Source organism: Acanthaster planci, linkage group LG17 (genome assembly GCF_054643075.1).
Source record: "Acanthaster planci isolate LZ-2023a linkage group LG17, COTS_SCS, whole genome shotgun sequence".
In the NCBI taxonomy this organism is placed as follows: Eukaryota; Metazoa; Echinodermata; class Asteroidea; order Valvatida; family Acanthasteridae; genus Acanthaster; species Acanthaster planci.
Window position 1 is genome coordinate 2902148 of NC_141793.1, and position 20963 is coordinate 2923110.

A 20963-nucleotide genomic window follows, 5' to 3' on the forward strand; every position below is an offset into this window, starting at 1 on the left:
CATGAAACTCTGTAAGTACTTATCCAGTGATACTACACAGAAGATGTAGAATAAACTTTCTTCCTTTACTCGTGTTCATAAAACAGAAAATTGAAAGGAATTGTGATGACTCAAATACAACACTGGATTCTCTCAGAGGTTTTTTCGCTCAACAGAGGCTTTGGCAACTTGTGACTCACTTTGCCAAGCTGGGTCACATTTCTGTGCTCAATCTAATACGCACTTGTAAATGTGATGTACCTGACTGTTCACCAGTCCTTGAAGAGTTCCGCACAGTGCTTTCTGGGCTTCCCTTGTAATTGAAGATGTAGCAGTTGCCATACTTTTCGTTCTGGATCTGATGAAAAATCGTGTGGCTGAAGAAGAGAACAGTGAGACAAGGCAACGGGTGAATGGGACTAAAGTGATCAATTTGTGACTGTTCTGGGAAGGAGGTTACATATGGACCCCCGGCACAGTATCTCTTTAACAGTAGCAAACCACCAACAATAGACAGAGAACTGTGTATCTGGTGCCAGTGAGAGAATGCAGTGCATGTACATTCAGACGAAAACAGATTGCATGTTCCCTAAGCCATGTATTTGTCCTTGGTGGTAATAACAGACCAACAATCAAGGACATGAAAATCCTGTTCTTTTGCATGCACAACTTCTGTTGCAAAAACTACTTGAGTACACACATACAGGGTCTGCTATGAATGCCACACAATGGCATCTCCAAAGTGCATGCAAAGGCACTGAAAAGATTTCAGAAGAGGCTTTGCGTGGTAGCCATCTTGCAGGGCAGTTTTTGTTGCTTAGTGAAACCTCTGTGCACACCCTGTGGAACACAAGTGCTGGCCTTCAAGATGGCAGCCATGCAAACCCTCCATTGACGTACCCCCTGTGGCAGGGGGTGCTGTCAAAGGAGCACTGCAGGACCAAATCCTCAAACTGGTGGCCGTGCTGGGCAATCTCTCCCTCTGTCAGTTTCAACACCTCGCTCAGATCACTGTAGTCTGGCTGCTCACTGAAGGTCACGAATCGGCTCCAGTCTGGTGGGTCCTCGCTCCGCACTCTGCTGAAGGGGCGAGGGGTGTAGAAGTACTCCCTGAAGCTGGAGAGGAATTCCTCTTGATAGTTTTCTGGGATGAAGGGTAGAAAGGGATCTTTCCAGTCTTCCATCTCAAAGGGATTCAACCTTCCATTATCTGGTGGACAGAGGGACATAATAATGGATAGTTGTAAAATGCTGAACAATTCAGTACATCCCGATTTGTTGCTTCCGAGCTAAACGTCACGCTGCTGAAAAAATATTCATAAAATGTCTGCCACCACAGGTTTGTGTATTCCTGCTTTCTTGTTTCAAATACAAGATATTCTTGATTTAAATAATTAAAAATGCTCAGGAAATGCTGCTACGAAGGCAAGGAACTAATTAGCACTCATTTTGGCTGGTAATTATTTTCCGATTCTAAAACCGACCGGTGCAGCTTTGGCCTACAAAGAACAAGAATGTCTCGATAGATACCCTGCTGCTGCTGCATGTTACATTTTCCACTTGAATGTGCACAAAAAATGGCATTATACCTGTATGCTACAGAAGATTCTTTGCACCAATACCAGAAATGACACATTGGGTACAAGACTTATCTTGTTCAACAGCCTCTACAGTGTTGACACCTGTCTGGAGGCACTCGAAGTACCTATACTTTTGAAAACAGTGTCAGTGTATACAAAGAACCCTCAGAAGTAATTTGCATTTTGATTTCACACAGGACACGTTCATCATGAAACGAAGATGAAAAAAAGATTTGAGCAGGCTCTCAAGTACACACCAGAGGACGCGTAGTAACAGTCTCCTCCTTCGTCGTCTCCCTGATTACAGTCCAGGACGGTATCGCAAACACGGAAGGTGTGAATGCACTTGCCGTTGGAGCACTGAAAATAACCCGGAGGGCAGGACTCTGGAAAAACATTCAGGTTAAACAAAAAAAAAATGCTTATCTGTCATAAGCCTTTTTTTCAAGATGTACTTTTGCGTTGGGGAGATGTTAATTATATATAACGGGTTTGCCCTTTCCCAACGTATATTAATAAACACTGTATGCTCAGTGCTTGTCCGAGAGCTTGCGAAAAAAACCTCACAAGCTTACTCGGGTGGGACTCGAACCCACGACCTCCTGCTTACTAGTGCAGATGTCTTAACCACTCGACCACCGAGCTTGCCAGGGTCGGCTGGCCGGTCCGAGTCAAATGAAGCAGCGGGTACCGCGAACTATTTTCAAGATGTACTTTTGCGTTGGGGAGATGTTAATTATATATAACGGGTTTGCCCTTATTAATATATTAATATACGTTGGGAAAGGGCAAACCCGTTATATATAATTAACATCTCCCCAACACAAAAGTACATCTTGAAAATAGTTCGCGGTACCCGCTGCTTCATTTGACTCGGACCGGCCAGCCGACCCCGGCAAGCTCGGTGGTCGAGTGGTTAAGACATCTGCACTAGTAAGCAGGAGGTCGTGGGTTCGAGTCCCACCCGAGTAAGCTTGTGAGGTTTTTTTCGCAAGCTCTCGGACAAGCACTGAGCATACAGTGTTTATTAATATACGTTGGGAAAGGGCAAACCCGTTATATATAATTGTCATAAACCTACAAGTCCAATAAGTAGTTTGTCAGAAGCATTTCTCACAAATATAGGTTCGAATCCCACCAGGGGGGACTGATTCTACCTATGTCTTGTGCAGTGTCTCATTTAGCCACCCTGTCCTGCTTACTTGTATTTCTTTGACTTGGTGTCTACTTCTGTGAATTATTGTTTACGTTGTTTTGGGGCAAAATTAAGATTGGGAGGCACCCCCCCCCAAGTCTGCCGTGTCTAGTTGAGTGTTTTATTTGGTTGTTTTGTTGTTCACCCCCATTTGGCCCGCTCCGCCCCCGTTACACAACAACCAACATAAATGTAAACCAAAAGCAGAAGTCCATCAGTTTCAATTTTGTGAGCTTCCGTCCTCCCCTTTTTTCTTTCTTTCATCGGTCTTCATTTATGCAGACTATGTAAATAGGAGATATACAGAGATTGCTGTATGCAACCACTTTCCGTTTGAAAGTGGATTGGTGTGCAATGGGCGCGTGTCTGAGCCCGGTTGAAAAAAAACCATATATCCCGCCAGCCGTGTCCATTCTTTGCCAATACGGGTACATTCCAACTCGCGGTGGGTACTCACCGTTGGGATCATTACAGTACTCTTCGTCACTGCCGTCAGTGCAGTCAGCATAATTATCGCATTCAAACATGCGAGGAATACATTTGCTGCTTTCACGGCAGGCTTTAGTAAACACAGAACACTCTGAATGAGAGATACAGAACCTTGGTTTTAGCCTTGGTCTCTATTCCGTGATGACTATTAAAAAATGGATGCCGTGCTGAGCAGTCCCCCTCCTCGATAAAAAAACAAGAGGCACGAGGGTACCATTTCAACTTTATTCATGGAGTGATATTCTGAAAAAGACAAGAGTCACTTGTGACATAAGCAGATTAGATATAACTTTACATATGTTCAGCAATTAGATTGCCGTAGATGTAGGAAAGATTGTCTGTCATTTGATTCACATTTCTGACTGCAAAGATAAACAGACACTGGACAACAGTGTGAATAACTTGGTCCCAGTTCAGCTGAATGGCTAGTGAGTTGAGACCAGAGGACTTTGTGAGGACTTGTGATGAACTGGAAAGAACTTGTGATGAATTTGTGAGGACATCCCGTGAAATTATCAGGATTAGCTATGAAATTGTCAGTGAGGACTTGTGACGAACTCACAAGATTTTGTGAGGAACTTGAGAGGACTTGTGATGACCTTAAGGGGACTTGTGATGAACTTATGAGGACTTATATGATTGACTCCAAAGGAAGGATCCACAAAGATTTGTGTGGGCTCCTGACTACCTAAGAGGACTTCATATACACTCAAAAACAGTGCTACTTCCACCTCTACAGTTTCATACTGAACAGAGTGACTTACTGTTCACGGGGTCCTCGCATCCCAAGAAGGAATATTCATCGCTGCCGTCTTCACAGTCTGGGAAGTTGTTACACGTTTGCCAAAGAGGGATACATTCCCCGCTACTGCAAGGGTACTCAGTCGTTGAGCAGTTCCCTGGCAAATAAACCACACATGCAGGGAAACACATCAAGCGTCCTCAGTTGATATCCAAGCAACGAAGCAGGCGTGAAAGGATTTGAGAGAGCTTGACAGATCCTATTTTAGATTGCAAGGACAAGCTGGACAATTTACATTCGACTTGCAAACTGTCTTGTGGTTACCTTTTTCTTTCCATGTTCTGACTGAGGACAAACTTTACTCTGGTTCAAGTCTTTCAAATGATTGGTTTACTGATTTGTAAAAATTTCCAAGTAAAACACGAGGTTCTCAGTTGATTTGAGGCAAAGTTGCAGGCAAAGTTAAATGTAAAGTAGGGACATTCTTAGCCTTGTAAATCCTTTTAACACAAAGTTAAGAGTAAACAGCGATGCTGGACAAAAGCAAAATGGTGAAAAAATACCATCTTGATCTATGAGCACATTTGTCCTAATGTATTGTTTCAGCCTGTTTTCCACTTTTCCACTTTTGGGGGAAAATAAAACCAAAACACTGTCTTGTTTTTATTTAGCCTCGGAACTGATTATATTCCAGCTTATTGAAAAAGGGTTACCTGCTACAGACGTTGGAATGACATCTTTCTCATCTGCTTGTCTCTTCTGCCTCGCCCCTAAAAAAATTTCAAGTACTTTTGTTCAGGTCAAGTGACTGCCTGACAGAACAGTGCAACGTTCATGCACATTACAATACTTGCAACAAAACTGCAGCTTCTGGACAACTGTTAGTCTTAAAAATATTTCCTCAAAACCCACTCATTTGTTTTCAATGTTACTTCTTCGTACACAAAAAGTTTTTTTTCGGTGAAAGGTGCCCTTAATGAACTAGTATCAAAAGGAAACTTGGCACATACATGTTCATGATGAACAGTTAAAAAAATGTCTGAATATGCAATCTGCTTTCAGAAATGTCAAAAGGAGAAACTCGTAACTTAATACAAATGCCTCTAACATTCATATCTCAAAACCTTGAAATTTTAGAAAGAGGTTTTTTATATTTCACACACAAAGACCTTATCTAAAGATTTAAGATTTAGTTTAATGTAATATTTAACCAAGTGAATACATTTCGTGACATATTTCCCTGATGTTGACGGGAGCAACTCAACGTACAAACCTCTGAAAGGAGCGAAGAATTTATGTACATTTGTATGTACATTCTTCATAATGCTCGAAAAAGTCAGGGGGCCTGAGGCATTGATCCTAGCAGAATCTTTCTCAAATAAAAAGAGAAAGACGGAGAAAGATCAGTTGAGCTGGGATCAACACGTCAGATCCTCTCATTTTTTCACTCTGTATACTGTGCGGTTAGTGTGGTCGGAAGCAGTTTGCAACCTTTTTTCTATTCTCCATTTCTAGGATTCTTCCACTCGATGGAAAAACACATTCCAAGCAATCTAGGGGGCAAACAGGTTTTACCAGAGCAAGTGACGCTGACATCCATGTTGTGGCTGAGGCCCTCCGATGGCATGACGACATGGTACTGACAATCCACAAGGTAGGACTCATACCCAGTGCACTTGACCTTCAGAAAGAAAAAAAAGATAAAAAATAACAGTAGGGCTATTTTAAGGGTTTGAATAATTTTCCACAAGAAAAAGGGGTGGAAAAGACAGACAAGCAGCTTCTGCCTTGAGACATGTTGATTTCGATTTTGATTTTCAAAGGAATTGGAAGAGGTAACATCTCCAAAATGGAACTACGTTTATACTGCCATTCTGGCAAAGTGTTTGAGAATTCCTTCAAAGGTCAAAATTATTAGAAATAAAATCCCATTCTCTCCCTCCCCTATTGACCCAAAAACAGAGCCCAATTTCATGGCGCTGCTTACCACAGAACTCCACATTTACGATCTCCATTCTGCACTAACCGTGCTAGCAGAAAAATCTGTGCTAATCTTTTAAGCACAGAATAATACTGGATGTACGCAAGCCCAGATTCCTCGCTAACCCATGAAATACGTTTGCCATGGCACGAAATTTCTGCTAGAGTAAGTGCTGATTTTTCACTTGCAGTAAGCAGCGCCGTGAAATTGGGCCCAGGTTTAGCACACTGCCTGCCGACTACGAGTATATACTCATAGTCACAGGTGCACCGGATTCCGCCATTACCGGTATACTCATATGAAACAAAAGGCTATTGTTATGTAAATTGGATACACTGTCATCATCTAAGATTAAAAATAACAAATACGCTGCTGGCAGTGTGGGGAGGGTTCATCTGTAAACTGCTCATGCTCAAACAGACACCTGAAAGATACCTGTTCAACATGCATACATGCGTACGACACCTGGCAAATGGGAACCCCCCTTTGAAATTATGCGCTGCAGTCAACATGTTAATCAGGATGTGCCACTGATCCCCTAAGTCCCGCAGTAACAGGTACTGAAAAAGGAACCATTCAGGTGGAGCGGAACAGTAAAATCTCTTTTGTGTATTTCTTCAGAAGAGTGCTTTCCAAGCTGGGGTTTTACAAGTGAAATTCTCTCCCTTTTTCAAGGTATGGAACCAACTGCTCAGTTTGAAAAACTCACATCTTGACACATCATGCACACGTTTTTAAGCCTTTAAAGCGTGCGATGATATTTATTTTTCAACGTCTTTCAATCAATGAAAAAGAATGAACCCGCCCTGCACTACAGCTTGGGTCAAGTTTGGGGCTCATACAGTCTACTGGCTTATTCTTGATTATGGACACTCTTACCATTTTTTTTACCAGAAATCAAGAAACTGGGCACCTATGGAAAGGATCTTGGAATGGAAAAGATCAGTTTGGCTCTATAATTCAGAAAGCCTGGTACCTACTTGTGACATGAAGACGCTGCCTGTACTGGCCGCCAAAGTGCCTCGTCCTGATGCCTCGGTAAAACCCAGCTGCCTGCAGACCACATCAGCATCCTCCTGCGTCCAGTCGGTGTCCGAGACTGTACCCCACTCCCCCTTGTGCTGTACCTCCACCCTCCCCTCCGAGGGCGAGGCTAAGCCGGCGAGGCGGACCGGAAGCTCCACACCTAAAAAAAATCATTGAAACAATCTGAAAAATGCTTCTTTTCCATCACTACAAATGTCTCAAAATTCTAAGTTGTTCTCAACAGAACACCCAAAACGTGGACGGGATTTTTGGTTCAGACAAGGCAAAAAAGCTGTCTTGTTTTTCGACAGTAGGACTTGTTGCTCGTGGCAACATGACAAGTTAACCAGAGGCTTTTCAGAGAGTGTTTTTAACCGATTCATTTGAAAAAGACATTTGTGTTGTTGATTTACAACTTCACAGTTGGCCATTCAAAACAACACATACGAGCCTAACTGTATACGTTAAAGGACTACACAAAACGTGTCAATTTTTTTACCAATCATTACCCCTAAACCCATCCAATCAGTGAAGCAATAACTTTTGCTGAGCATAATTTTGCTATTCGGTGAAGTTCAGTTCAGACAGATTCATACAGATCACATATGCATTTTGTGACGTCAAATGAAATATCACAAGGCAAATTTGTAAAAGGACGCTTTTCAGCTCGAGCAAATTTTGCTGCAAACTCTTCATAATGTAAAATTTGCTCTGCTTTCGCATATGCCAGAAGTATAGACCTTCCTTTGACATGACCAAAAGATGTTGCATTGGTCTGGGTTTCAAGTAAGCGAAAAATGTGCACACTCGGCAAATTTGAGCTGCAGCACCAAATTGAGCACTCAGTAGGGAGTACAGGGTTTAAAATACCGTAAGATCGTTTCAAAAGATTCGCCCTTTTGGAGCAAACAAACATCTGTGATGTTTCCATGAATATGAACAGATTCTACCAGGGTGACAGGTTGATGATGGTGGTCCGATATCACAGAACTCCCAGTCATCTGTGGTGTCTGCCCCTGCCGTAAAACACCAGGCACGACTGCGACTGCCGCCAGGATTACGGCAGACCGGCCCTAACAACTCGGGGTAGACGTCACGAGAGAAGCCCGCGCTAACGGAAACATTGCTGCTCCAGTCCTGGCACTCAACTGAGCTGCTGGTGCGGCCTATCCGTCCCCGGTAGTCTTGAGCATTCATTGCAATGTAGCACTCGTGAAAAACTGGCAACGGATGGAATAATTATTTTGTTATACCTCTGTCTGGAAGTTTTGTACTTATTTTTCTGAGGAAATTAGGGGAGACAAAGGAATCCTCTTGTTCATTAAGGGGTTAATAAGGCCATTTTCCAATACTCAACTTCAGCTCCATCGCAGGCTTCAACTGTTTTTTACTACCTGACTTTGAAGTTGTAAGCGCACTAATTAGTCTAATAGTGCCACAAAACATCAAATAAGATGCAAGAGAGCAAAAACTTACAGTAATCCAATTTGATTTAAACGCTTCAGGCCCACAATCGGGGATTGGTTTCGGGGACGAAGCCTGAGATGGAGACGAAGTTGAGTATTGGAAAACGGCCTAAGCCATTTGCGAGTTAAATTTGAATAAAATCTGGTGCACTGAGTTATCTGATTGCACATAAACATAACGATTTGAGTTCCCCAGACTAAAGACACTGTTGCTATACCTCGTGATTCGGGGCAAGCTTTCGCATAACGACCGCCATCTCTGGAATGGACTGGTTCCTTTGTGCCCTTCTTATCCAATAAGAAGAGTGTATTATTGCAAGGCGTCTCTTATGTAACTAAGCAAAAGCTTACCCCGAATCACAAGGTATAGCAACAATGATTTTAGTAAGGAGAATTCAAGTTGTTATGTTCCCGTGAATTTCAAAAACTCAGTGTACCCGATTTGGGACAAAGTTAACTCACAAATGGCTTATTACATGGTATGTGTGCGATATCATACAACACTGGCTGATGTGGTGGTCTAATGGTGAGAGTGACGTCACCCTGTCATGTGGTTGTTCTGAGCCACTGAAAAAACAGTATTCAAGACAGAGGTATGACAACAGTATTTAAAAACAATTTGTGGGGACTGACAAAATTAACAACATTCAGGGCCGCATTTCAGTAGTCATAAGAAATCAGGAATTTTGGCAGGAGAGCCCAAGGATGAAAACCTGGTTATGTATAGAACACCAAATTTGGGACTTTTACAAGAAAAAAAAGTGGAACACTGCAAATAGGTACAACTAGAAGATCCTCTATCCTGAAATTGCAAATTAAAACAGCTAAGAACTTTAACATTCCTATTAAAAGCATTATACCTCTTTCTGAGCGTTTTACCTTCACATGGCTCTGGAAAATCATTAGCCGCATTTGCACAAACAACTTGACCACGGCAGACGTATTCCCTCCAGCCGTGGACGGGGTTGGGCTGGACATTCCCCAGGAGGCGGCTGTAACAACTCATACCTTGAAATTCTGGGCAGTTGAAAAGAAATTCCAAAGCTTCGACTAGTTTAACGAGTCACAAACTTAACTTCAAGGATTATGCGTAAGCCAGATAACTATAGCCTGAATTCTAATACAGTGGACCCTTATTACAACAACTTTGCAAGGCAAATCAGGACGTTGTTGTAAAAGGAGTGGAAAAACAAAGAAAAACATATGAATTCAAGAAATAGGGAGTCCCAAAATCTGTTTATTATTACAGCATTTTGTTATAACAGTGAGAAACGGCTATACGTTGCCAACTGAAGTACTATTTTGAGGATTCAGAGTTACGCTAAAAAGATAACTATCTCTAAAGATCAAAGTTCCTGGCACAGGAGGGATTGTGTTTTCGAGAAAGATCCATATCATTATTGTGAGAGGTCGAGTTTTGTTTGCTTACTTGTTGCATCCACTGTTGGAAAGCCGACGCTGGCATCGCTTACCGTCATTCCCATGCAGGTCAACTTCTGGGATGAAGATGGTTCCGCACTTTGCAATAAGCAGGCTGCAACGACAAATTGTTGTTTGTGAAATGGTCATTGAAAACTGGTCTAGCACCCTGACTTTAAAAGACAATCAAAACACCCCCAAAGACCATCACTAGACAAAGCATGAGACTCTTCAACCAAACTGCAACAGAAGATTGCAGGGCTATCGACTTACTGCAGTTGTACTCGTCGTCTGCAACTTGCGCTTCGCTGTAGCAGTCTGGGGACAGGTTGCAACGGTCGACCTGATCGATGCACTGCCACTGGTTGCCACATGACCACTCTACCACGCTGCAACGTGCCAAACCGTATATCTCACTGCCTGCATGACACCCAACAAACCCCAAAAAAATACACTGAAAAGGATGTATTGTGGCTCCGATATTTCTGAAAATGTGTGCTCTCATACAGAGCAAATGTGTTTATCTCAGTCTGCAGACAATCCACTGACTTAATATGAAAAAGCAAAAGTTTAAACTAGATTAAGCAATGAAATGTTGAGCCATCACACAGGTTTTCAGACATTAACTAGATGTTGATGCAAGGTTTGAATCTTTTCTTTGTGGTACTTTCAGAAAGAGAGTCAGACACATAAAGAAACAAGACAAACGACCACAGTACTGACCTCGTTCACAATTCGGTGGTATTTCATCGGCGCCGTCAGCACAGTCCACTTGGTCATCACACACCCATGCCTCTTCTATACAACTGCCATCACTACAGTAGAACTGGTTCTGGGGACAGGGCGAGGTTGCGGCTACAGAACCAGGGAAACACAACACAGGTACAGAAGCTCAGTGCTGTGATGAACGATCTGGTTTCTATAGACTGACTGGATAGCTCCTTGAGATCGCAGGTAGGATGCCACTGAGCACCACCTTTGGAGGCTCTAATGCACTTGTGTGATAGTCTCATCACTGGAAGTCTCAAAATCTCAGTCACAGTGGGTTTTACAGTCGTGAAGTTTATAGACCATTTTGTGGACTTAGTGTACCTGGGATATTTACATTAAGTTTCCTACAACTTTTATCACAAATTATTCAGTTATCAATATCTTCCTACACTGCTTGAAAACTTGATGAATTCCTACAAGTATTCCCATAAATGTGTTTCCTGTGACTGATTTCCCATTCGGGGGATTTTCGCTAACCACGAAACACTGCCGAGCAGCTGCTCTGTGAAATTGATTCACATCAGGTAACATATACATGCGATCATTGATAATCGATCATGCAATCATCTCAGGTCGTTTCAAATTTAACATTGGAGCTTACGAGGTGGTGTGGTGACAGAAGCACATGCTTCCACAGTTTCGTCTTCGCCGTCGGAACAGTCATTTGATCTGTCGCAGACATAACCCAAGGGAATGCAAGAAGAGTCCACACTGCAGCGGAAGAGCCCTGTGCACTCGCTGTCATAAACTGAAAAGGTCGAGCCCAAAATTATCGTTTGTTCTACGTTAACTACATTTTGCGCACATCCACAAAACACTGTCAATGAAGTGCTGCATTATTACCCCTGCTGGCTGGGCCTAAGATTCAACTCTGAAACAAACTTTTGGATGAAAAAGTGCTTCTGGTAATGTTTGCTTCTGCAATTTTTGTACAGATGGAAGTTGGAATCCAACCAATGCATCAATTAAAGGATACAGAAACCAATCTCGAAAATGCTTTGTGTCCATCTGAATGCTTGTAAAGAAGCAGAAAAACACTTTCAGTTAGACTCAGATTTCCTGTCACAAGGGTTGTCAAACCCTCTGGTGAAAAACTCTATGCAAACAGCGATGAGCACTGTGCACTCGTGTTTTAGGGCCCAGTGATCCAGACCTTCTGACCTTTCCAAACATCATATGGCAAAAACATCACATCGTACACACACATCAAGTCACCCTAATCAGCCTCGTCGTGTTTTCATACTGCTGTGAAGCCATTACATAATTTGGGCAGCCACTAAAATGCAATACCAGTGCGCTTTGTACTGTTGTATTTTGCAGTAAAAGCCTCGTTTATTGACAGTCAGATCGACTGCTGGCAGAGAGGGTGGGTCATTAACTGCTCCAACACCTACCGCAGTTTTCTTCATCGCTGTTGTCCACGCAGTCCGTGTTATTATCACAGACCAAAATCTTGCGGACGCACCCTCCTCTAATACACTGGAACTCGTTACTCTTACAAGCTGCCAGAAACAAACAAGGAAATGCTACATGACCAACACTGCTGAAGCCAAACAATGTAGTCTTGCTTCCCGTCTCACGACCCATTAATAATAGGGTTTTTGCCCTCACAACGACGTACATGTACGCTCGCAACACTGTATACTCAGTGTTTGTCCAAGGGCTTGTGAGGAAATTCACACGCTTACTTGGGTGGGACTCAAACCCACGGCCTAGGCTTACTAGTGCAGACATCTTAACCACTCCATCACTGAGCTCGCCAAGGTCGGCTGGCCGGTCCTTGTTTTGATAGCAAGACACTAAAAATGTTTTTTTGGGGGGGGAAGGGAAGAATTTTGGGAAAATGCAAAATTGAAAGGAAGACAACTAGTGCCCTTTAAACAGTTGTTCATTTCATTTGAAAAAAGTGCAATCCGACCTCTCTTTCTTTTGTTCTAACCATTTAACACTTGGCTGCACACTGAAGCAATGCAAGAAATATAATTTTCTGCCTGCCTACTGGTACCCTGTTTTTAAATGCCATGTAGCAGGTAGCAGAAATATTTTGCTTTCTCGGCCTTATCACAGAATCATCCAAAGTTTCAAATTCTGCACAATCCTTGAAAGTCCACCATGAATGTTTCAGCAGATTTACCGTCCTCAGGGAGGTATTTATCACGGACGCCATGTAAAAGAGTCTGAACTCATATTGCTCTTGCACCAACTGAAGCCACTGGCGGCCATCTTACCTTGCCAAATATAAAGGTGATTATTGGCTCGCATGCCATTGGAAATGTTGTTGCCCTGACATGACACACGCCTCAAAGGGAATTGGCTGGGGCTACTACTATAGACTTGTGTGTTATGTTTAAGCCCCAGCCAGGTTATCTGGACAAGGGCTCAGTGGCCCTCCAAAATAGGACCATATGGGCATAATGCCTATGCTCATTGGACTTTGTAAATTTAAACAACTCTCGACTGGAATTTTCTCGAAATAAAAACTGCATAAAAAAATGGAGACCAGTAGTTTTTCATTGCTAGCGGCAAATAGTTCTAATTAGTTCTTACACAGCGCCTTATTACAAAATGTCTCTGTGCGCTGATAGATGAGAGCACGTAAGTCTTCAGTTTTATTTTGAACTGTCCAACTGTAGGGCATGATTAAATACTGTTTAGAAAACAGTTCCGCAACTCCGGAGATGCATGTTTAAATGCCCACCGGCCGTCTTGGTAAAAATTGGACGAGTCAGTAGATGTTGAGAAGACGAACAAAGTTTCCTAAGTGGACAACTCCTGAAGGCAACTTCATCTTGATCCATGCTTGCATTTATATGTTAAAGTTAAAATTTTGAACATTAAAGAGTCCACAGGCAACAATACAAACTGCACAAAACTGGAGAAACAGGCTCAGATGATTTTAGCATGCAGCGACGATTCCTGCTGCTAAAAAGACTAAAAAGCTCTATTCTACCCTCCCTCTTTTTCTCAATTGTTTTTGTTTCGCTCTTTCACCACTTACGGCAGCCTGTCTCGTCATCTCCATCGTAGCAGTCTCTCTTGCGGTCGCAAATCAGCGACGAACTGATGCAGGGTCCCACGCTGCTGCCGTTGGAGCAGGAAAACTCGTTGGAAGAACATTCCGCTTTTTTACAAAGACACAAAAAAGGTACATTTCCAATCTCCAATACAAAGCCAGATAGGAGGGTCTCTGTGCTGTAACGACTTTGATCTTTCAGGATTGTTTCTGAAGGTCAAAATACCCTCTGCAAAAACAAGCATCCGAAAGACGTGTACTTGAGCAAAACCAATGTTTCACACAAAAGAAATTTTCAAACAGCCATTGCAGGCTTGAACAACAGTAACAGAAGGGGGGGGAATGGGTCTCGAAGCCACCCCCAACCCAATTTGAAGGCTGACAGATGTTATGAGACTAATAAAATGAGAAAAAACTTTGATTTAAAGTGCCTTACAATGCATGAAGAAGAGACAAGTCATGGGACTCTATTTTCAGGGAGGGGAGTGGGTGGGGTATGCCTTCAACCCTCCCCCTCCCCCTCCCCTCAAATCAGGGGATATGCCTTCCCTCAAAAATACCAGCCACCCCTTGACGATGGGTTGTGTTCTCAATCTTACCATACGTGCAGTCGACTTCGTCGCTGAAGTCGCCACAGTGGTTTATTCCGTCGCATCGCAGGAACTGTTTCAGGCACAGGCCATAGGACGCGCAACTGAAGTCCCCTTCGATACAGGGCCCTGCGAGAAACAACCCTCCAAGAGTGAACCAAAAAATGCAGCCAAGATGGAGACAACTTCGAAAGAATGAGGTTTTTTGAGTTAAATTTGAATAAAAATCCGGTGCACTGAGTTATTTGACTGCACAAAACATTACTATTTAAATTCCCCAGACTAAAGACCCTGTTGCTGTACCTCGTGATTCGGGGCAAGCTTTTGCATAGTGATCACCATCTCTGGAATGGACTGGTTCCTTTGTACCCTTATTATCCACTGAAAACAGTGTATTGTTGCAAAACGTCTCTTGCGCAACTGAGCAATTGAATTTTCCCAATTTCTTTAATTGATTATAACCTCTGAATAATTGATTCTGAAAACGAATTTTTAACTTATCTCATAAATAGTTGCATATCTGATAATTCAAACAAATCTACTCAGCCCTATTTGGGATTCAATTCTCTTCCATTATGAGGGTATGACAGGAAAAGTTCAGCTTCCCTCAAAACTACACAGTAACAAATGACAAATAAAACAAAAACCGAAAACAAATACAATGTGACTTTTGACCTACCATAATAGGGCAGTGTCACCCCGTCGTCGACGACTAACGCCTCTTTGTACCGTGACTCCATGATGGCCGAACGCCGAACCTTGTTGGTGTTGCAAATGGTCACCGCCGGGAACTCCAGTTCTGATCGGGTGACTATCTCAATCTGTGGATCATAAAAAGCATGCCCCCCCCTGAAAGAATTACGAAGGAACATCGTTTCACTTTCCGAAGCATTCTTCAATCCCCAATTTCAAGCAACAATAACAATCACGAGCAGCAAAACGCGAAAAGAAACGCAACGTTCTTGTCATGAATTTGTTCCCCTCTATTAAATCTTCTGAGCATGCGCACATGAAATGTGAAAAAGGCTTATGGGTAAATTTTCAGTGATGGCAAGCAAAAATTGAAGACAAAAATGTTCCCTTCTTTTAACTAATTGGTTTTTACATTCACCTCAACGTTGACAGGAAACAGCGCATATCTTCGCACCAGTACGCTTGCCTGCCAGATGAAAACTCCAAGGGCTACAGTGAATATGACAGACCATAAGAATCGCCCGAGCACAGTCGAGGCCTTGAATACGTTAGGGATGGCGTGCGCCGTCGTGACATTCAGGGCAAACTCCTTGACGGCTTCCAAAATCCCTCCTTCTTTGGTGGGCAGATCTGCCTGGTCTCGCTCGGTCCCACTTCGGGGATCCTCTTCCTGCCTGCCAAAACTAGGGCTGGGTGTGAAAACACCTCTCGGGTGTCCGACAGCTTTTCCACTGGGATGCTGTTGCCGGCTGCTGCTTCTACTCCGAGATTTGTTCAGTCTGGATCGAGGTCTCTTTCCACCATAGTAATACATAGGATCTCTGTCCCACAATTCATAGCTGAAAATAATAAACAAATCTCTAGGGGTATATGCCATGGTTTTTTTTTTTACTGCATTCCAGTAAAAATGCTAAAATGTACCTTGACTGAGTATTTCAGTGAACCGCATTTTTAATTTAAGTTTTGCTATTTTGAACATATTTTTTAGGCCCTTTTTGGTTTCTGGGCAAATGCCCATTATCATATTCATAAGCAAGACCATGGTGTCATTCCATTTCCAGGGAGAAAACCTCAATGCTGCATTGATTAGTTCCTCAGAGGAAAACGACCAAGTAGGCCTACCACTACCAGGTGTAAAACAACAGACCTTATGGCTTGTGATGTCATGTTAGAGGCAGTGCCGTAGCCAAGGGGGTGGGGGGAGCAAATGCCCCCCTATGAATTCCTGGTGCCCCCCCCATGAAAAAAATAGATGAATGGATATTGAACAAGGCTAACAAAAACTTGCCCCAAAAAACCACACCACTGAAAGCTGGTGCCCCCCATAAGATGCTGATGCCCCTTTGTCCCCCCCCCCCACCAGTAAAATCCTAGCTACACCACTGCACTGGTTAAAGCATGGTTAAAGGGTATTTCTCTACTTTCCTGTCTTCCTCTGGCAGTCTGGGAAGCTTTCTTCCTCTGGGAAGTGGGATGTACACGTGTTCGCTCAAGTAACCCTTTTGAGCTCAATTGCAGAATACCCCGCTACCCCGCCACCCCGCACGATCAACCTCATGCATAGCGAGGTACACGTCAAAGTGTCACACTCTTCTCAAGGGACTTTTACCTTGTACCCAACATAACCAGTCATTCCAGGGGTCGTTTTTTAGAGTGGCGGGTTATTCTGCAATTATTCTCAAGACGTCTATAGGCCTAAGCCTAAGAGTGATTTTATTGTAGACCTACTCAGTGCCGCACCTTTCAAAAGTATCATGCCGTTCACTCTGTCTGCTTGAGCTGGGGCTGTCAACATGGTCAAGCCATTCCTTGTACTTGTAAGCAAATGACGGCGCAACAACTCCTCCGCCGGGATCTGTAGCACAAGAAATACATCCAAAAGTGACCTGGCAACTTACAACACATGCAAGAAAGAAAGAAAAAACCGAAAATCATCGCCTAAAAACAGGACTTGACACCAAAGATCGTTCAGCCATGGAAGTAGAAATTACCACCCCCTCCGGCTCTCTACGCGTACGCGGCGCTGTCTGATTTTTGCTTGAAAGATGAGGCCCCCATGCGTTTATGTGGCGGGTACCGGGTGCTTGTAACTGGCGCGAATGCGCTGGCAAACGGCTGACAGTAGGGGGCGCTGCATTTCCTGGCGTTTCTCAAAGCGTGGCTTCAAAGCCGTTCAGCGTTGTCTAGTGACTGCCTCGGAAATTATGTAGTAGGCACAGTTTGTACAAAGCCCTGAAGCGCCATCAAGTGCGTATTTTCAGAAGGTGAAGTAAGTTTTTTCACGGGCTCATTTTTATGCAGTATTTTTGTTTCATCTTCCATTTTACGAGATGTAAGTTTTCCAACTGTGAACTGGCGTCGGTCAAGTACATGTAGTTGCAGTGGCATAGTATCATAAAGAAAATATTCAAGAAATAACAGCAAATCGCATGATGACGTCATTTCAATGCTAGATTGGCTACATTGTGCACGACCTGTGACGGTGAGGTTATCACTTCCTGTTAACGAAGTGATATTTAAATTGTTTGGTTCACCATTGGCAATGCTTTGGCGTGGCACGGATAAGGTGCTATATGAACGAATAAAGTGTAGTGAGAATATTTTCAGCAATGAGGAAGACAAAGAAAAAACATCGAATTGATAACAGTTGTTTGGGTAACGCATTGAGCGAGCTAGCGCGCCTGGTAGAAATTTACCCACAATGCTGTGCGCGTCGTCAGCTGCGAGCCCGTGTGACGGGATTCCTTCAATAAAATCTGTGCCAGGTCATCAGCCCTTCCCTAGCAGGCGCTGGGCGACGAGCAAAGCTATGGTAACGATCGATCCGCCGTAAAACTGTAAATATCAGGCATCAATTTGCACTTGGGCATAACTGTCGCACTTGGCCCCTAGCTAGACCATGCTCTACCCAACAAAACGAACGCTCCCAATCAGCATAAGCCAAGCGTTGTGTTTCCGTCAAAATCGCCCCCGGGACTATTTTGACGACCGAATTAACACAACCCACACGTGTGTTACGTTAATGGCGTCGATATTTGAATCGGTGTATGAACGCATCGTGTACGTAACGCACCCACAAAACGTTTGTGGAAAGGCACCTTTATGATGCTGAACATCAGTAAATGTAGGCCTATCGCCGTACTTTTTAATGTTAAAAATATAAAAATTTCCCTTGAAGGGAGCTTTTTGCAAGACGTCATCATTCCTTATTAAACTTTGTGTTTTGACAAAGCACCCAAGACATGTTCTTATGATTTCGTCAAGTGTCGACACATGCGTCAGGGGTTCATCCATTTTAGGTGTTTTCAGTTATGCATTATTTGTTGCATACCCTGTAAACCCATGAAGGAAGATAACGTGACCAGGCCCGAATGTTCGAAAACCCAGAATTTTACCCAAGGTTTCGTCTACCAATGTACCAGGTACTGCAATATAACGTATGACCTATTTGAGTAATATCTTCTTATGGAGGATTTCTAAAAGTTGATCTGAATCACTGTAAGGTTGGAGCGTATCCAATAGAAAGCCGGCGTCTAACATAATATTGGTTCCAGTCACCATTATCTGCATAACTGTTAAATTTGTGTAATTAGATACACTAAAGAATAGATACACTTGGACACATGCTGTGAGCCGCTCAACAGCACAATATGAGCAAGCGCATGAAGCCAGTGACTCGTCATGATCAGGCCATAGAACTTTATGGTCAGAAGTGCCGACATGTCGTTAATAGGCTGGGGGATTAAGACCCCTTAAAAACGTATAAACCATTTAGGGGTCTTAGTTTGCCTGCACGGTTAAGGATAAAACAGAGACAGCATTATAGCGACAATTATAGTGCCCCCGTGCAAACAAAAAATGTCCACCCCCAGCACAAATGTTTGGATTCGCCCCAGCCGTCGGCTCTCTTCATGCATCATTGCCAAACCTTCGCCATACTTCACATGTATTCAGTTAACACTGGAGCTGACCCATGAAGCAAACTATGGGACAGAGAGGACCCCCCCCCCCGCCTGTGTTGGTCATTGTTATACTGGTATCTCAGGAATTCTTTTCAGACATCTAGGGGGATGTGATCAGTGACATAAGGCTGGAGTGTGTATAGGGATTGGACTTGTTTATTAGGGGTACACCTCTGTCCCATTTCGTCCCTGGTATAGGTACTGCACGCATTACCTTCAAAGGCTTCATAATACATGCTGCTGGTATGAACCAGTGCCACGAAATTAAGTCTGTAATTCAAAAACGGTGGCCTCCGAAAAACTTGCCATTCAGCTGTTTCCTATACGTGGCGCACTTGAACGCATCTCAGAAAATCAAATCTCACATTGACATATAATAATGTCTTTGTTGATAAATTGATGAAGTTGATAAATTCTGATAAATTATTATTGTAAGAAAATATTTTCTTACTTTTGGGAGCATTGCAAAAGAGGCCACTAGGCACAGTAAAAAAAATTGAGGCCAAAATATAATGTCATTGGAATGAGGGGCACGGAAACTCAAAATTTATGACTGGGAATGTTGGGAACTTGATGAAATTTCAATTACTGTGAGATTTGAGTTAAAGATATTCCAGCAAGGTGCTGGAGAAGAAACATCCTGGTGTGACTCATCAGGGGTCGCGCCCACACTCCAGGGGCAGAGTCAGTTTTTTAGGGGGGTGTATCGGGAATTTTTCTTCGTACAAGGGAGATCAAGACTTCGTTTTGTCCTCAATAGTGCACACAAATCAAGGCAAGGGGAGGATTTGAACCCCACACTCTTCTGAATTCGCAGCTGATCCCGCCTTCCCCAAGCCTGTCAACTTGGATCATTCTCTCAGGTTCCCGTCTGATTTCCTACATACAGTGCATCTGAATTCTTCCCAGCAAATCGTTCAGCTTACCAACTGGAATGGCGCCGTCGGTGTACAGCCAGTGCCGGCGAGGATCCCCGCCACCGTAACGACCACCGTCGATGTCCCAGGCTTGCCCGTGTCTCTCACTCCCTGGCCCCGCCCGACCGTCGTACCGATCGCGGTAAGCCATGACGGTACCTATACTTAGGCGTGGCCCGTACTACCAACTTCTCTGTTCGTTCAGTTTCCTCCGAAGCCGATTACGTGCAGACGGTAGCCGTTCAATTTCCCATTTGGTGTAGGAAGATTAACTCAAATCACGTCATGGCGGGAGAATCGACCACCTGATACTTCTACTAGTCAAAAAATCTCCACGGTTGACGACATTTTGATAAAGGTCTTCATTTTTAACGCAATGTATACTTGCTTTCCGGCTCATCGTTTAAAATTTAATATACGCAGTTATGATTTTGACTTTTGACAGTAACAGAAGCCCACGGTCTGATGAAAAAGACATCGCAAGTCCAATTTGCTGTCGCTCAATTCCTGCTAAAACACAGCAAAACTCAGACTACAGAAAATTCGGACTAAATGCTGTTATCAGGCGGGGCTGAGATGCAAAACGCATGGAGCTTCTATTGGGCATTACACAGCGCTCTCAAGTTTTCAAGTCACCGAGAAAGATCATTCAACCGTGCGTGCTGCTGAATAGAGTCGATTCAGTTTCTCCAAAGTGGCATACCGGCATTTCTTTAAGTGCGCCACGCCAAGCACGATTCTGACCTTTTCCTCTGCGGGCCATTGTGTATGTTTGCCAAGTTCACTACATCTTGTTTTGAAAGATGTGGAGCGTAAGTTATGTGCCTCAATTCTCAGTTGGGTAAGTTGCAATTCGATTCCGTTTCCAGCAATTTCTGTGTTTAACTCTTTTCTGGGGGGGGGGGATCTCCTTTTTGCTGAACGTAAGTTGTGCCATGAGAGTTACTCGATAGTTACGGCTCCTTAGCCATCCTGCAGGGGTCAATTTTCTAATGTCTTTAGTCTTATGTCCAATAATTTTCTTAGCCTGTTCATGTAGCTCATCCATTTTATGTCCATTTTTAATGTTAAAATGTATGATTTACTGTGTCTTTCCTCTTCCTGAGAACTAATGACTTAAATGAAATAAAAATTGATTAA

General features: G+C 43.3%; 1 protein-coding gene across 2 annotated transcripts in view; it reads right to left on the reverse strand.

Annotated features, from left to right (window-relative positions):
- Window positions 1-20466, reverse strand: part of LOC110982619 (uncharacterized) — a 155295-nt gene extending 134829 nt beyond the window's left edge. Inside the window, exons 1-21 of one of the 2 annotated variants that reach the window (XM_087148123.1) lie at window positions 19833-20466; window positions 16685-16799; window positions 15363-15783; window positions 14931-15072; window positions 14261-14380; window positions 13647-13769; window positions 12043-12150; window positions 11250-11396; window positions 10601-10732; window positions 10151-10297; window positions 9888-9992; window positions 9338-9475; window positions 7943-8212; window positions 6947-7152; window positions 5561-5666; window positions 4699-4755; window positions 4008-4142; window positions 3212-3334; window positions 1817-1945; window positions 880-1189; window positions 241-356 (exon numbers count right to left, since the gene is read on the reverse strand). In XM_087148123.1, coding sequence (XP_087004249.1) covers window positions 241-356; window positions 880-1189; window positions 1817-1945; window positions 3212-3334; window positions 4008-4142; window positions 4699-4755; window positions 5561-5666; window positions 6947-7152; window positions 7943-8212; window positions 9338-9475; window positions 9888-9992; window positions 10151-10297; window positions 10601-10732; window positions 11250-11396; window positions 12043-12150; window positions 13647-13769; window positions 14261-14380; window positions 14931-15072; window positions 15363-15783; window positions 16685-16799; window positions 19833-19974 — 3292 coding nt within the window. In that variant the 5' untranslated portion in view covers window positions 19975-20466. Of the gene's footprint in view, window positions 1-240; window positions 357-879; window positions 1190-1816; window positions 1946-3211; window positions 3335-4007; window positions 4143-4698; window positions 4756-5560; window positions 5667-6946; window positions 7153-7942; window positions 8213-9337; window positions 9476-9887; window positions 9993-10150; window positions 10298-10600; window positions 10733-11249; window positions 11397-12042; window positions 12151-13646; window positions 13770-14260; window positions 14381-14930; window positions 15073-15362; window positions 15784-16684; window positions 16800-16935; window positions 16954-19832 lie in introns of those variants that run through there. The other variant, XM_022241168.2, reaches the window with a different exon arrangement.
- Between the last annotated feature and the right edge of the window lie 497 nt (window positions 20467-20963).